The 17,798-nt window shown below is 38.6% G+C and overlaps 2 protein-coding genes across 2 annotated transcripts; one reads left to right on the forward strand and one right to left on the reverse strand.

The window, feature by feature from the left end:
• Nucleotides 1–4,805: 4,805 nt before the first annotated feature.
• On the reverse strand, nt 4,806–6,282 carry med10 (mediator complex subunit 10). The gene is made up of 4 exons (XM_084424658.1): nt 6,037–6,282; nt 5,767–5,850; nt 5,447–5,549; nt 4,806–5,180 (listed from the first exon to the last, which is right to left on the reverse strand). Exons 1-4 carry the CDS (start codon nt 6,156–6,158, stop codon nt 5,085–5,087), a joined length of 405 nt encoding a protein of 134 aa, XP_084280784.1. The 5' UTR covers nt 6,159–6,282; the 3' UTR covers nt 4,806–5,084.
• An 877-nt stretch (nt 6,283–7,159) lies between these two features.
• ube2ql1 (ubiquitin conjugating enzyme E2 QL1) lies at nt 7,160–17,383 on the forward strand. The gene is made up of 2 exons (XM_084423623.1): nt 7,160–8,230; nt 13,440–17,383. The coding sequence occupies exons 1-2, from the start codon at nt 7,523–7,525 to the stop codon at nt 13,569–13,571; spliced, it is 840 nt and encodes a 279-aa protein (XP_084279749.1). The 5' UTR covers nt 7,160–7,522; the 3' UTR covers nt 13,572–17,383.
• The last annotated feature ends 415 nt before the right edge of the window (nt 17,384–17,798 follow it).

Below are 17,798 nucleotides of genomic sequence, written 5' to 3' on the forward strand. Positions count from 1 at the left end.
TGTATTCTAGAGAAACAGCAATCTGGGTTAAAATCAACACGAGGGTGAGTATCATGACAGCACTTACATTATGGGTTGAACTATTCCGTTCAAGTAAACATTTGCATGGGTATATAAATGTTTAGCAATGTAAAGATTGGTTTTTCTCCAGTGAAAGGGCGAGACACGGGATCGCATGATCTGCCGTGGCTTTGTGCCATGCCGGGATTTAATGAGGAAAGGATTGAGAGAGCAAGACTTCCATCTCCATGGAGACCAAAGAGATCAACAGCCTTGCCCTTTCTCTGAGCAACCCTCAAGGCTACACATTCTACCTCCAAATGAGTCCACGTTCCTGGCACGGGAAAGTCGTACGTACTGACCATAAAAGCTGAACACCCAGCAAGGAAACTTCCATCCTGTATGAGTCATGAGAATTTACGTATGAAGTGCGTCAAGTGTTGTTAAATTTAAGGTTTGAGATGTTTTCTGCTTTGATATTAACATGCACGCCCGCACTTGCACGCTAAAACCTGATTCATTTCAGCTAATTCAGAGCTATTGCAACCTTTGACCCTAAAGGGCAAAAAATAAATGACAAACTCAAATACACATGGGATGTGCAGTTTGCTCAGAACATATGTGTGTGTGTGTCTGCTGAATATGCATCAGTTCCTTTTCCGACACATGCCCCTTTTTCTCGTCCCCTTATACGGTGGCTTTTGTCTTCATCAGTGGCAGGCGGGGTAAGTTGCTATGGTGATAACTGCAACAGAAGGCTGAGGGGTTTGACTTCCTCATGACCTTCACAGAAGGGGGTGATTGTCCTTGAATAGAGCCAATGCTCTCCTTCATGTGGAAAGTGTTTAATCAAGAGGAAAAGATGATCAAACTGTCCGGAGCTCTTCAGGATTGCACGCACAACTGCAATCACAGTCGGTCTGCAGCACCTTTCATTAGCATTGCAAAGCCATTACGATAATATGATCAAAGGTATAGCATTGGGTTGCTGCTAACCAAGAGAGTCGTATGCATGTGATTCTGACTTGCTTGTGCTGGCATCATGTAAAACGAGGGTCAAAGAAACATATTTGCTGTGAGTTAAGACTCTAATAGTCGTGGTCTAGTGGTTAGAGAGTCAGACTGGACACCTGAAGGTTAAGGGTTTGATTTTTAATGCTGGCAGGAAATGACTGAGGTGCCCTTGAGCAAGTCACCTAACCCCCCAGTCGCTCCCCTGGGGCAGAGGACAAATTCTGAGTATGGGTTACCATACTTGGCCCTCACGTGCCACTTTATAGAGCCACACACATGTATTCATTGAGAACATTTCTTGTTCATCAGTATGTGAAAAGTAATTTTACTTCCTGATGTCATGCACACTTAGAAAGAGCCAACAGAGCATCAAATGTGGGGCTTGATAAGGCAAGTATAACTGATATCTAAGGGGCCAATAAAATGGCACCGTTTTAAACTAAACGTAAAACTTTGTAAGCGGTTTAGCCATTCATTTACACAACAATGGCTTTTTGGGGGCCTGAAAACGCAAACTTTTCTAAACGGATTTCAAAGTGCAAGTTTTTCAAAAACGACACTATTATCGTCTCTGTGTAAACTACAAAAACGCAAATTTGTAAAAATAATGCGCATAATGACGGTATGCGCATTTGTATTACATGTTCAGTTTATAGGCGCATGGTGTTTCTTTACAAAGTGTCATCGCCAACTACTGGCCTGATATGCATAATACAGTGTTACATATTGCATAATACATGCATAATACATATTAGTTGTTTTCGCAGATCCGTGTGAACGGGGTTTGTTTTGACAAAGTTGTCGTCCGTACGTGAAAAATGCAACAACAACAAAACTTTTCTGTTTCTAGTACTTTTCACCTGCCAGACAATAAAAAAATAAGTAAAAAAAGCACCAGAAATTAAAATATAACCATTACCGTTTTTATGAATTGCTAAAACATTAAACTCCATTCTCTGAAACAAATTCTAATTAGCCTAAACCAATTTGTCGAATAAATCACTCTTTCTGTAAAACATTAAACAAGTTCAGGTAGTTAAAACACTGTTTGCAAATCTCATGCACTCTTTTTGCAAAACTCTAAACACATTCTCACTCACTAAAACACATTTCGCACTGTGATGCACTTATGTTTCAAAACGCTTAACACAGGCAGGCAAAAGTTAAACACAACTATAACACTGTTGTCATCGTTTACACACAACGACTCAAAATTGTTAACACTTATTTCTAAAGATGTGACCAAACCAACTGTACATAATACAAGTCAGCTTAGAGTATAACTCAAAATGTTGCGCTGAATGTTGATACCAACAATGTATGGAAACAATATAAGAGGAAGAGTATGTGTAAGAAGTGGTGAACAAGGAGGAAGAGGATGAGAAAGAGCAAGGTCTGGAGAATGTTGTCAAGGATGGATCTGCTTTAAGTTTTTCCCTTTGCCTGCAGAGACTACATTGTCTGTGATGTGGACAAAGTCCTTATAGGCCGGACCCAATATGAAGACATTATACTGAAGCAGAATCAATCTCTCTCACTGACCTTGATTTTGCAGTCGCACAACTCTTCTGAGTGTACTTTACTGTAACATGCTTTTCATTTCGAGTTTTTTACTGTAACCTTTTTGGCTTTTGCAGTTGGGTCACTGTATTTTCACAGTATGCAAGTGCTGAATACAGACATTTAATAGGCCTACTATACAATATTATTATACAATACATAATGCAGGCCTACAATACAATATAATAAAATACTATACTTGAAGATACAGTATACAATTTATTCACCTTACTACTATAAAATGTCATTACTTTTTTTACGTAATGGCAAAATTTGTTTACACTTTGTTACAATATACTTTTTTCCTGTAACTGCATGCTTTGGATTCTGTGTTCTCCATTTTTTTATGTAGTGTCTAATGAATGATCTGAAGTGTTTTTAAGATTGACTCGCTGTGTGTAATGATCTGAAAGCGTTGTTTGATTTTGAGCACAGATAAAATGGTTTTGAGGAAATTGTTTGGGCAATTGTGGTTTGAAAATTTGGTTTTGTGTTTAAGGTTTTGAGAAAGTGAGTGATGGTCTCAAGAAATGTGTTTTAGCAATTCAGAAAAACTACTATATTGAAAATAGATTAATTATAACATACAGGATAAGCATTATATAGAAATTCTGTATAATTTCTTATTGAACCAAATAGTACAATTTACTGCAGTTAACACATGAATTTGGAGTTACATCATTTGTTGTCTCTAAAACATTTAAAATCCATTATTCAATGACTGGAGGACAAGTCATCGAACTGAATGTTTGTAATGTTGTTTAATAAGTTGTTTTATTAGAAATTGTTTTGTGTATGTTCATTTGCTGCCTCACTTGGCAAGGACACTCTTGTAATTCTCAGAAAGGTTTCTCTCCTGGATAAAGAAAAATAAAATAAAATATTAATGATATCATAGCAGTAAGTCATAGTATTACATTTTGTATAGAACGCTATATAGGCAAATAGAACGAGACAGAATGATTTAGATATTTTAAAATGATCACAACATTAAGACAAAACTGCTTAATTAGCAATATATTGTTAATTTCTTCCGGATGTTGTGTCACAGCTCTTCAGTTAGAAGACGTTGAAGAGGTGTTTGTTGAAATGAAGGTCATACTACAGAAAAAAAAAAACATGATCCATCTCATGAGTCACAAGATGATTTCACGATTCACTCACAAAAACGTTAAGCCTCTGAACAAAGCCTGCAGGTTGCCCATGCACACCACCTCTCAATGACGAAGGGTTTTTTTGTGTAACACTACTACATCTGTCCTCCCACTACAGGTTTTGTGTTTGAGTGCTTACAAAAGATGAACTTCAAGAAATTAAAAAAAGCAATGGAGAACTCACAGAGATGATTCTCTTCTGTGATGACCTTGTTCCACACACATCTATTCTTCCCCTTGTCGATCAATAATGTTTATCCATCTCTAAAATAACTCTGCATATACTGTTTGTAAATCTACCGAAAGTATTATTGCCATGGTAAAATAAGATTAAAATTTTGAAAATGCACACATAATGACATCACGCAACTGTCTGCTACATTCTTGTTGCATTGTATACAGTGTTTGTCAATGCATTATACATTTCCCATGTTTCCTTTTTTAAATAGGCAGAGCATACTATGCAGTATGCAATCCACTATATTCCAGTCCAAACACTGGCTAAAAGTCTAAAGAGGGTCCTTTTGTGAAGGGGAGTGACTAATCATACAGCAGATGTTCTGAGTTTGAACAGTCTTGAAAGACTTAAAGCCTTACAAAGGAGTTACAAAACCACCACCGATTGGACCAAAGGTATTTCAGACGCACGTTTAAATCTCCAGTCTTTGTTGCGCAAGTACAAAGCTTTACCATTCTAATGACCTATCTTTCAATGTTCAGTATGAGACATTAATAAAGAACGCCTCGGATCTGTCGTCACATGAAAGACAGTCCTTAAATTGTCATCTAGGGTAAAGTCCCACTGTAAGCTCCCAGTTCAGCTCAGTCATGGCTCGTGAATAATGTCATGTGGTTTAAGGAGGACACGTACCAATCAACTCCATCACCACGGCACCAGACAAGTAGTGTGAGATTACACGCATGGCGAAAAAGAGCATGCCAGAAAGTAACTTGAGACCACTGGAGCCAATGCAACCGAATAAACACCCGATAAAGGTTATATAACAGCTTGCTGAGACGTTTATACATTCAGATCAAAAACAACGTGGTTGATATAACAAAAAAGACTGGTTGTAGTGATTACACAAAATAATCATTTATTCAACTGAAAAATAAAAAATTATGCTGCGAAAATTACAATGCATGGAAAAAAAAAAAGCTTTTCACTGTTTTAAGGGTTTCTCAAAATATCCCTCAGTTTTCAAATTGTATTCTTGTGAATTACAAAGGCAAATACAAAGATGAAAAAGCTGTAAAAATTTGCATATTTTACTGATGAATTGAACCTTAAAAAACATGTTATATTAATATCAACATATGTACATCTTGCGTTTGAAGTGTTGTGGCACTGGTAAATCAGGAAGGAGGGTCATCTCCATGAATGGCCTTATATTTAGCCATCTCTTCAGGAAAAACCTTTCCCAGCTCAGAAATGAGGAGGCTTTTGAATTTCTGGAGAGAAAAAGAGAAACCGCAAAATATTGTAAGAGTTTTGTATTCAAAACATATCAGGAAAATCTACAGCAGAAATGTATAAAGCAAAGAACTGTCTAATCTAGCAATATATATACATACTTTCCAAGAATGACTATAATTGCAATAACTATAAGCAGGAGTGGTAGCATAATTATAAAAAAACTTATGTCCTTTTATAACAAATAACCTGCTGGCACTCCCAAATGAGTCATTCATTGTGTTAGCACTGGACCAATACTCACAGTCAAGGTGTCAATCTTTCCTTTGACCTGCTCATTTTTAGCCAAAGCTCTCTCTAAGCACTCCTTGGTGTAAAGTTGAGGGTTACGACCCTGATCAATATACCTGTGGGCACAGTGCAAAACATCAATAATCAATCATAGCAATTCATGTTTTTATACAGATGTGATATCTGATATTTTTGTTGAATATTACAGGTATGTTAATTAAATTGGTACATAGAAGGAATGAGTGCAAAAGAAGGGTAAAAAAAAAAAAAAAAAAAAAAAGATGATTCAAGAAATATTCTCAATGTATCTCCATAATGAAATGTAATACTCACTCAAACACTTCCAACGGCACGTTGATATCATGTAGCTGCTGTCGGCATTTCTCAATGTCCTGCAGTCCTGTGATCATAAAATTCCTGAGGAAATAAATAACCCAATCATTTACAGGCTTTACTCGTGAGTCGTGACTGAATGAGGCAATATTACAGATACTGAGCCAAGTCTACAGCTAAAAACATCGCTATTACTTTCTAGATAGTATTTGTTTAAACCAACATGATGTTTTGGATTCGTGTTTAAAAAAAAAACAGATTACAACTCACAGTTTCTGATTGAGTCCTGTTTGACTGCTAGGCTGAAAATCGCTGACAATAATTCCAAGCTGTCGTATGTTTTCGACGAATTTCTCGAGGTGTTCCTCGAGATTATCAAACTTTTCGGCCATGACGTGCTGTATTTTTAAATAAAGGTTAATTTTATCAAGATAAAACTATAAAATTATTGACAAAAGACGGACATCAGCTCACGCAACGCAGCTTCCATGACAGCGTACTGCTTTCCGGCTGCGTTTCATCCAATAGCGAGTGAGAATGGACTGTTACCCTGGTAACAGAATCCTTCGTTGTGCTGTAAAGCGTTTCGAATTGCTGCAAAGTCATTGTTGAAAAAACGTTCCATATAATATAATTGTGAAATATTTTGGATTTACTCTGAAGCAATTTCGTTTACCAGTTTGACAGTATTACGCTAAATATAATTCAACATAACATATAGATGACATATAATGTATTGGTTGATGGCCAGCAACATGGTTCGTTTAAACACAAAAGATTAATGCAATAGCCTACTGGTGCACTTACCTTTTCAATGCGAGGTTTAAGTGAAGAATGTGTATTGATTCATTGGAAGCTGATGAATCATAAACTCGACCTCTTCCCAACCCAAACATTAGGCCAAAGACGCATTATTTATTTAGATTTTTTTATTATTATTAATGCTGATAGCATCATATATAATATTACAGTGATTGTAGAAAACGCCAGAGAGAAAACAAGCAAATACACAAGGCTGTACAATACTACATTTTGTTTATGAGATTTCTTTGTACCCAACAACATATAAAGCAGGACTCATTTAAAATACAAGAGTTGAATTTTATATAGAAATTACATGTAAAAACAAAACAAAAACACCAAGAATAACAATAAACAAATGCACAACACGCTGAATATGAATTGTCTTATAACAGAAAAATGTACTGACAATACAAGCGTTAATAATATAGATGTCGAGCAACGCGTTATTTATATTTCATCCACCAGCATCCAGACAAGTCCAGCGTCCAACGGCAGGATTGGTTAGTGTGAGACTGCCGGTCTGTGATTGGACAGTTTAGAAGTCAATCACATAGCTGTTGCAACTCCAGCAAACAGTGATCAGGTCAAGGGCGGGACTTGTCGGAATACTGGTGTGAAGAAAAAAAATAACTCGTGCAGGACCCTTGATTACTCATTCCGTCCAGGTACAGCGGAAGCCAACTGACCTGAGGTGCTCCGCTCCCGCTCTTCTAATTCTTGTATGCCTGCGCCAGATTATCGGTTCATTTTCTAGCAACGTTATCGCGCCTCCTGCAGCAGCCGCGGGTGTGCAGCCTCACAGGGAATTATAGGAGTAGGAATGCGTATTAAATGAGAGCTCTTGTGTTTCAGTGCACTCGCGGGGAGAAATGATGCATTGAGGAAGAGCTGCTTTGCGGACGTCTTTTTTTCCGAGCTCCATTACACTCACCTCGAACGGCGAACCATCACAATGGCTACTCTTTTGAGAAAAATCGGGCTCATTCGACTGCACGACCGAGACACGGAGGACCCGAAGCATCACCACCAGGGCTCACTGAAAGGGACCAAAGGCAACCAGAAAAACAACAACATGAAGCACTGCAACACCAGCAACGAGACCAACAACATCCTCAGCACGCCCGAAATCAAAGCCAGGCGCTTCGACGTGTCCGGCAAGGACAAGCCAGCCGTCAAACAGGACAAACCGAGCAAGGACACGAAAGAGAAGCAGTTAACGGCTGGCAGTAAGGCGACGAGCGGCTCCGTGATGCCCCCGCCGGCGGCGAACCGACAGCACTGCACCCAGGTGCGGACGCGGAGGCTGATGAAGGAGCTGCAGGAGATCCGGCGGCTCGGCGACAACTTCATCACGGTGGAGCTGGCGGACGATAACCTGTTTGACTGGAATGTCAAGCTGCACCAGGTGGACAAGGATTCCGCGCTGTGGCAGGACATGAAGGAGACCAACACCGAGTACATACTGCTGAATGTCACCTTCCCCGACAATTTCCCCTTCTCTCCGCCGTTCATGCGCGTCCTCACGCCGCGGCTGGAGAACGGATACGTGCTGGACGGCGGCGCGATCTGCATGGAGTTATTAACGCCCCGCGGCTGGTCGAGCGCGTACACCGTCGAGGCCGTGATGAGGCAGTTCGCTGCCAGTCTGGTGAAAGGACAGGTGAGGATGGGTTATTGCCATAGCAGCGTTGATTTCTTCTCATCTCATGTTTCTTGACGCCATCCTCCATTTTGGCATCGGCGCACAGGTGAAAAGCGTGAAAAAAAACATGCAACGTCCATTCAATGCGTTGTTACTCTGTTACATATCTGTAACTACAAAGTAAAACAGAATAAAACATGCCTTCATGTCGTTCCAGACCGGTATGGTTTTATTTCTACACAAAAGATACCCCGGTCTCCATTCACTTCCATTGCATCTTTTTCCATACATCAGTCTTATAAATAAAGGTTCTTTATTGGCATCAATTGTTCTATGAAGAATGACTCTATGAAGAACATACATGCAACCTTCAATTGTACAAAAGGTTCTTTAAATGAAGAAAATGTTCTCGCTGTGAGAAACCCCCATTTGGAACCTTTATTTTTAAGAGTGAATTGAAGTATATGGTGGCTGAGGCTGTTTTTATCTTCCACGTCACACTAGTTTGGAACAACATGAGGCAGAATTGTCATTTTTGAATGAATTCTATATTCAGCAAAGAACCATTGGTTATCAAGAACCGTTTTGGACCTCTATATAAGGCTCTATATTAATTTGTCTGTATGGTTCTGTGGTGATTATTAAAGTTCCTGATGTTCCATTAGAGGTTCTTCTGATCAGCGTATTGGTTCATCCATTAACAGAACAAAGCGAAGACTTCTTGGATTTATTGATGCTGGTCTAGGATATATGTGATTCTCTGAAGTACCATAAAAAGGTCATCACATTGCACTGTAGGAACTTTAAAAAGAGTCTCTTATGTCATCAGACTAAAAAACCCATTTAGGCACCTTTATTTTTAAGAGTGTAGGGTGAAGTGTGGGTTTTGTGTCCACACATTACATTGGTTGCTCTTCTGTATACATATATTATCCTAAAGAGCGCCTTTTTGAGATCTGCAAGTCTCCATTTTGCACAAAAAATGGTTTTGCTGTGGTTGCAAGCCAACAGAATTATAATTTGTTGCTATTTCGGGCCGTTTTTCTCAAGAGTGTACTGCAGCCTGGATCTTAACTAGTAATGTGATTAGAGATGGGCTCCATAGATAGATCACATCGGTCATTAGATAGTCCCTTTATAAGGATGATTGCAAAGACCAGCGTGAGTAATGGAAATGGATGAGAATCCATAATGAAGCTAGAGACTTGCCATTAACCCTCTGCTGTAACTTACCTCAACCTGTCAAGAGCTTTAAAATGCCAAATTCATGATGAGTCTGAGGCAGCGATGACTAGATAACAATTTTCCCCAAATGACCCAAAGCACTCAAGGGTAATTACAGTTTTAGTTGCCACTGACACAACAGACCCCCAATTAACATGCAGCTATTGTATTATAAAAGGAAAGGACAGGCCACATTTTGCTGCAGAGCATTCGTGGTTTATCATGGTTTAGCGCCTTTGGAGGATTTTAGCCTCACTGAATCGTTCATTCATCCACTTCATTCACTTTTAACTTAATGTGCTTTGACAATCTTTTCAATTTTAAGTTTGTTATTGTAGTTTTTCTTTGGTTTTGGGAGATATTTCTGCATACCAAAGCTCAGACATTTGCTGTTTTTTAAGGCTTTCTAAATCAGAATAAATAAGCCATAAAACTATTGGGTCCCACTTTATATTAGGTGTCCTTACTAACATTTAGATTAATCATTTTATACAATGCACTTCTTGTATACGTCATTTTACACTGTACTATTATAATGCTTAAGACCATTACATGCATTGACCAATAGGCTATAGATTGGAAATGAAAATACCTGTCATGTGTCTCTAATCAAGAGTATATTCTGCCTTACTGTAAGAAATCAACAACTATATTGCTTCTTTGTCATGTTAAATTTACAGACAACTTCCCTTTTGACATGAGACTGTAAGCAGCATCAAACAGGTGTATGCTTCATGTGATGCTATGATGCAAAGAGCAACTCTGTTTACCCTTATCTGGCACATGTCGGTTACATAATCCCTACAGTCTGTGTTGTCCCAGAATGCACAGAGGCCGAGCGAGACCATTGACTGATCTCAATTCACAGGATTACCCATCCGGCACTTCACACGGGTACTGCGTTGCACTCTATACACACCAAACCAAAATAGCGTAGGGAGACGTCAGTGATGCCCTTAGCGTGCTGCAGGGAAAACGCTGATGCAAATAACCTGGATTAACATCGGCACGACTCCCCACGCTTTCTCGCTTTCGTCCCTAGCGCTCTCCACCCCGTTGCCTCTCAAGCGTAAGAGAAGCGATTTCCAAGAGAGACCGTAAACAGAATAAAGCTTAATTAAGGCTCCATTGGCTCCTTTTAATCCAAAAATCACAGGCTTTTCTGAGAGGATGGGGCAGGCTTTTCTCGATTGAGCACAGGCGGTTACTTCTGGGCCATTAGATCTCATCCTGACTGATAGAGCCTGAGGGAAGAGCTGGCTATTTCTGTCTCACTGTCCCTGCTGTCTTACATCAGCACTGGCACTAGACTGACCTCAGTCCTGGGGCATCTGAAAGCACATCCTTTTTGCTCATTTAGTGGATGCTGGGTCTGTGAGTTCTCATACGTAGCCTGTAGTGGCATATTTGGATGGTTGTGGTTTGCAAGCCGAACCTAATCCTTCGACTGGTCCTAAAGGATAAATTTGCCCTTTCACATTGATTTCTGTGAAAAAGAATTAGATTTTAGAGCAGCTTAGACGTCCAACTTTGTTGGAAAGGACATTCTGCCTACGTCTTATTTTGTTTCACATTGTTTGAACATTGTGAGTGAATACTTTTTTGGCCTTTAAAAAAAAAAATCCAAATAGGGATTTACTATTTGGTAAATAGTAAATAGACTACCAAATAGACTATTTGGTCTAATTTTATTTTTAAATATGCCTATGCAGAGGCGTACATGTCGTACCTTAGCTTGTTTAAAATGTCTACCCCATTATAAAATCATTTGTTTGGTCATGCCAGGTTGTTGGCTGGTATTTTAAGAATGTCAGACCAAAAACATTGACAGAGTGCAGAACAGGATTTAGAGTTTGATAAATACTTTTCCATTTGCTATACAAGTACCTGGTCTTATTGTGCATGATTCATGTACATTATTCAAAAAAAAAAAAAAAAAAATGTTGCTTTGCTAACCTTTAATAAACGTGTAATGATGCCAAACTCCCTTAATTAAAAAAGATAAACCCAACCCCTACATCTATCTATCTATCTATCTATCTATCTATCTATCTATCTATCTATCTATCTATCTATCTATCTATCTATCTATCTATCTATCTATCTATCTATCTATCTGTCTGTCTGTCTGTCTGTCTAAGACATTTACATAAGACATAAGTAAGGGGGATCCCATTTCTTCACCTTGCAGCATAAGAAATCTCTTTTTTTAACTTTGAAATGATCACTTCAGGGAGGAATGACATACTATGAGAGCTGGATGTTTTACTGTGGGATGCCGCAATCATGGATGCACCATTGCATCATTTATATTCCCATTATCCTTTACCAGTGATCAAAATGGCTGAACCTGGTGTTAAAATGGTCTTGAAGCTTGTTTAAATAATTCAGCCTGAGGTTTTATCACGCACAGCCTCTTGATTTACTGTGTCTTCAAAGCTCAGAGCAGTCGGCTTTGAAATTGAAAATCGGAAAACCTCTGAAAATGGAGCACCAGGACCATTTAATCACACCATAATCTGTCATTCACACATCTGCTTCTGCATGTCAGTTACACAATATATGAAAAAAACAGGTAAATAAATCTGGTATCAGACTACACACACCTAGAGGCCTAGAGGTTGATTTTGGCAGACTAGACTTATCTGATTTAAGCATCTTTGATTGTTTATAGCAAACCTCAGATGGCTTTTTTGGGACTAAACGATTCACTTATAAGTACAATCATATAAATGTATATAATTTAAAGGGTTAAATTAGTTTTCTTTGCACATCACATGGAATAGTGCAATTGCAAATGACTAATTCAGCTCAAAACTTAGCATTGGTCAAATTACAAGTTCACATACTGACCTGCTCAACATTCAGAAAGGACCATAGTGTTGACACTCTTCAGGATGAATGAATGTCTTACGTATAGTTGTTTGTATATTAAACTGGCATAGAAACCAATGTAACATGATTAAATTACACTTTACCTTTAAATTGTTAGACATTAATTATATTTGAAAGATGTCCAACAGGAAATGTCACAATCCGTTGAGATCATTGGTCATTTGTAATTTTTCTCTTGGACACACATTCCATGTACTGCCCTGTTTAAGTTAAGAGGATGTTGAAGAATGATGCTTTTCTGCTTCCCATCTCTTGAAATATAATGGATACGTTTAAGATTACGTATAGTGTGTCTCTCTGTAGCAGGTAGATAGCTGAGAGTCATTTAGGTTGAACAAAATCTATCAAATTGCAACATCTGACTTTAGAGTGCATATTCAGGAATCATAAACTTCTTGTCAAAATGTTTGGATCGTTGCAGCCGATTCTGGACAAAAGCGCCTGTTTAGACAGGAAGAGACGTCTGACTTGCATGTTAAACTGTAAAATAATAATGAGAGAATTCCAAGACCAAAGCAGATTATCCAGGTCTACAAAGTGCTTCAAAAATCTTTCAAAAATGTAATAATATTATTAAATAATATTCACCAATATTGTAACAAAATATTCACTGCAAAATTGATCTCTGAAGGTTAGATACAATTTCTTTTGCATGTTTATGTTCATATTTTTATATATATATACACATTATATATAATTAAAAAATAAATATATTTATATATATTCATAATATATTTGTTATATATTCAGCAGTTATACACTGATATGATTATGAAGTATTAATTTATATAACATTTTATGATTTTAACAATATTCATATCCAACTATCCAAAAATGTTCTATAAAGTTTAGATAAAATTTGTATTGCGTGTTCATATTTATAATTATATAGCTTATGTTGTTGTTACATCATTTATAATATATTTAGCAAATTGTATGCTGGTGTGAAGCATTCAAATATTATTTTTATTTTATGAGTAGAATATTGTTTTGAACACCTCATCCAACAATTCCATTTCCAGTATCCCTTTTGAAGATCATTCAATTCAGTGTGTTTCACTTTGACAGATGAAAATCTTGATTTCTCCAAATGTTATTTTCTCTTTAGGGTCGTATCTGCAGGAAAGCAGGCAAGTCTAAGAAGGCCTTTAGTCGCAAGGAAGCTGAGGCGACCTTCAAGAGCCTTGTCAAGACCCACGAGAAGTATGGCTGGGTGTCCCCTCCCGTGTCCGACGGCTGATGTCGCGATCCCGACAGGGCTTTTTTGAGTTGGGTTTTCTTCTTTTTCATCATCAAACTTAACTACGAAAAAAAACAAAAGCTAGGGCATCATATCTTATACATCAACGTGGCACATTCACCATCACCCCGTCCTTCACTCTTCTTCATCGAGGTGCCATGGACCGAACACTCGCTGCGACATCACAATTACTCATGAGTGTGGGCGTCACTGCAGCTACATACAGCTAAGGACTCTGGATATGATTGAGGCTCCAAGCAAAGTTAAATGTGCACCAATCCCACATCCTCACTCTATATCCTTGTCTATCCGTCTGTTTTGCTTATTTTCTTCGCCATCCAATCCCTCTTTCCTTTTATAGCTGACAATGCATTGCACTGAACAGCATCAGACTTGCCTCCATTTACATGCAAATGACTTTGTTAACACTTAATAGATAAGCAGATCATTACACTACATTTGAGGTTCGGTTTTTTCTGGTTTCCTCCTCATCGGCTGTGCTGTTTTTCACAGTTGGATGCAACATGATGATTGTAATTTATGTAGAGCTGTGCTCTTTCTTTTCCTCTGTACGCGTGGCAAAATTTAGACATCACTGTGTTGCGTAGCTGGTCATTGATTTCCAATGGAGAAAAAATACTCTAGGTCTTTGTTCAGACAGGCAGCAAATATCTGATTTTTCAAGTCTGAACAGAAAAAAGCCAGTTTACAAACCCATATGTGTTCAAATACAATGAGAAAGTCTGGCATCATGCTAATGCTTACATCAATACAATGGCAACCAACATAATCTGAACAAACACCAGATTTCATCACTTAGAAAAACAACGGACTGCCAGTCCTAAAGTTCGGATTTGAAAAATTGGATAGATATGCAGTCTTCGTTGCTTATGCAGAGGTCAAAGAAAAAAATATGTGAACCACCTCTATTGGTCATTCTATTATTTGTTTTTGGAGAAGACCAAAAGCTCTTAATTCTGATGATTTAGATACCAGATGGCATTAACGAATGTCGACATCCCAATGGGATCTTAGAATTGGCGACAGAGAGAGGCATGTGACAGACATGGTGATGTTTGCACATGAGATGTTGAGTGTTCATCGTGGCATCTGTCCCCATGGAGCTCTGAGCGACAGGACAATGCCGATTGAGCGGACCCGCCCCTTTGTGAGACAACATAGGGAATTACTGTAACTTGGCACCTTCACATGCCGATGCCACAGCTGATGCCCCAAACACGATCAAACATCAATTGTGCTGATTCGCTCGTACTATTTTGCCTCATCGATCGATGCGCTCGTGGTTGTGGGCCCCGATTCATCCGCCTTGCACTGACTCTGCATCACTGTGCTGTGTGCTTGATCAATACTAGACTAGAACAACAGTAAACAGGACAAAATGGCCGACAGCCCAGGATATAAGGTCTCATGACTATAAACATCGCTCTTGAACTGCGTAAATCAATGCACAATCTCAGTTATGACTTAAAACCGGGACTGGTAGCTGGTGCTGCTACTGTTGACAAGAGCCAGATGAAGAAGGACAGAGGTGGAGAGAGAGAGAGACGCTGAGGGGGCGACTTCTTTGTTCAGAAACCTTGAGGAATGAGGGCGGCTCGTTTAGTTGCCTGATTGATGCTCCGAGAGAGCTGCAGCTCGACGCCTTGATGTTTATTGACTTCTCCTTCAAATGTCAGCGTGAATCCAGAACGGCTCAGACTGCATCTTGTGAGCAATGAGATTTTAGACCCCACCCCACCCATGGTGCTCTTCATACGGTGTGTGAAATACAAATGACACCATAGTCGAGAAGGCAAAATCATGGGTGTTGTTGACATGAAGATTCTGTCATTTTCTCGCCTTGATGATGTTCTTTCTTCAGTGAAACACTAAAGGAAAAATGCTGAAGTGTACTGACTGCTCTTTTCCATTAAATTGTCAATCCCGAAAATAGTCTTTCGAAGCCGTAGAATACTTTTATGAGAGTAAAGGCCTAGGTAAAGAACTAAGAAAGTCTTGCGCTTCACGGTCCGTGTCCATTCAAATATGGCACATTTAAACTCCACGAGTCAAATTTGATGTCAGTGTGGTCATTGACATGATAAATCCTGAATTTGAAATTTGAATATGTGGAAATGCCAATGAGATACCGTATAAGAGCTACGGCGAATGGGAAGATTATACAAGATCCCACTTATATTGGGATTTTGTTGGCAACCCAAAGTTATCATGTCTTCAGAAGACTAGAATATAGCGTTCACAACTGTTGACCAATATTATACTTTATGGTGAATTTTTTGTCTTTTTTGGAGCTTGACAGCCCCAATCCACATCCATGTTTACATGGAGAACCACCATAGAATAGAATGACCATATATATATAAAGAATGACCATTTCATTCTTCAAAATGTCTCCTTTTATACTACAGAAGAATGTCAGTCATACTTGTTTGGAATGACATTAGGGTGTGTAAATGATGACGGACCTGTCATTTATGGGTGAAAAATAAGGTTTGAAAAATCATAGAAGACCACCCTCAAGAAATTGTTGTGAGATGCTGTTTCATATGATATTTTGAAGGTAGTCTTCTCCAGACATGAAACAGTATGTGCCAAATGCTTAATGTACTTTGTCACCATTTCCTTGTGTGTTTTCCCGTGTGTAACTGCTGCGCTCTCAGTAGAAAGACTCTCTGCTATTACTGACGATTTCAAATGTTAGATGAGAAGCTGCTAATTAATTTAAAACAAGGACGAAGACACTGATGTATAAATGATAAAACAGCAAATGCTGATGCCCTGAAGGAGGAAGGAGGCGAAACAACACTGTTGATCCGTTACTGATATATTTATTTCTGTCTGGTAGCTTTTTGTGTTATTGATATTAAGGTTCTCTAACGTCCAGTGCTTCAATCTGGTGGAAAGCACTACATTTTGCTGTATCCTGGTCATCGAAATGAAAAAAACACGCTGGTCACTGGACAACCTGTAATTCATGTTCGTATCACTGCAGTGATTGTAAAAACATCGCGTAAACCCTCGTGGGTGGCTTATTGCTGATTTCTGTCTAGTCGCAAATGGTATCTCTTATCACTACTGAAGTGCATTTGGTCTTCTCCAGACTCCGTTTGGACATTATTGAGAAGTGGTCGTGTGTTTTCCTATTTAGCGAGAGGAGATACTATACCAAGGACTTATTATAACCAGTCAAAAATATCGCGAAATTGGATGTTTTCCGGTTTAAAGCATAATTTTGTGATATAGTTTAGATCAGTAGTTTGCAGAAACTAACTAACAGAGTTAATCGTCCAAACGAGTGAGATGATTCTGTTGTATTATATCTGCATGTGGTCTGTGATTGTTAGCTAGCTAACTTGTTTTCTTTTTCTTTTTTCAAAAAAAAAAGCAAGAAAGTAATGAAAAAGAGCAGAAGCCGCTTCTTTGTATTTCTTTTCCCTCCGTTGGTTCAGTTTGTCCTAATTTTCTTTATTAATGTCTTTAAATGTCAAATTGTGTTCTATGAATGTGTTTTAATTTATTTGTAGTTTGCCAAAATGAAGATTTTGAAGCATGTTGCAGGCATTGTCACTGATGATAAAAAGAGAAAGAAAAATAAATGAAAAAAATATAATATATGTGTACCTGAATTGAAAGGAGTCTGGTATATGTAGTGATCTCAGGCTTTCACAGGGTGAAAGGTAAAACTACAAGACAATGTGTTTTCTGCACTGCATAAACATCATGCCAGGATGTGGTCAGAGCAAAACCAAACAGGAATGTGCAATAAAGGCTGTAGGCTGATTCCACCCTGGAACAATTTTGTGTTTGTCGTCCTTGCTCTCTAGGATCTCTGCAGTCACTGAGGTTTGGAACATGCGGTTTTGTTCTGCGCAGTGGGTTCGAGGCTATCAAATCACCCATGACGGTGAATGATAACACCAGCTTCTCACCAGAAACCCTTCAATGCAGTGCACTAGTCCACATTTCACCTCATTAAGACCACATGTACATTCACTTGTTGCCACAGTAATTATATTACGATATAACAACTGTTCATTTATTTGTTCATGTTTAAAACCCCTGACGTAACAGCTCATTGCTGTGCAACAAAAATAATGATTTGCAATGGGTTCTGCACAGTGATATGTCTACCAAGTGAGCATCTTTTACTATATTCTGGGTTTTAGCACAGCTGCTGTCAGGGATGCCAGGTTTGTGTCACACAAC

The sequence above is a fragment of the Rutilus rutilus genome (assembly GCF_951802725.1).
Source record: "Rutilus rutilus genome assembly, chromosome: 11".
Taxonomy (NCBI): Eukaryota; Metazoa; Chordata; class Actinopteri; order Cypriniformes; family Leuciscidae; genus Rutilus; species Rutilus rutilus.

Bases quoted from the DNA above. Each gene is read 5' to 3' on its own strand.
- med10 (XM_084424658.1), bottom strand. From the start codon at position 6,158: ATGGCCGAAAAGTTTGATAATCTCGAGGAACACCTCGAGAAATTCGTC. The intron at 5,550-5,766 runs GTGAGTATTACA...CTGTGCCCACAG, and splicing joins GTGCCGTTGGAAGTGTTTGA to GTATATTGATCAGGGTCGTA. The intron at 5,181-5,446 runs GTGAGTATTGGT...TTTTCTCTCCAG, and splicing joins GAAAGATTGACACCTTGACT to AAATTCAAAAGCCTCCTCAT.
- ube2ql1 (XM_084423623.1), top strand. From the start codon at position 7,523: ATGGCTACTCTTTTGAGAAAAATCGGGCTCATTCGACTGCACGACCGA. The intron at 8,231-13,439 runs GTGAGGATGGGT...TTTTCTCTTTAG, and splicing joins CCAGTCTGGTGAAAGGACAG to GGTCGTATCTGCAGGAAAGC.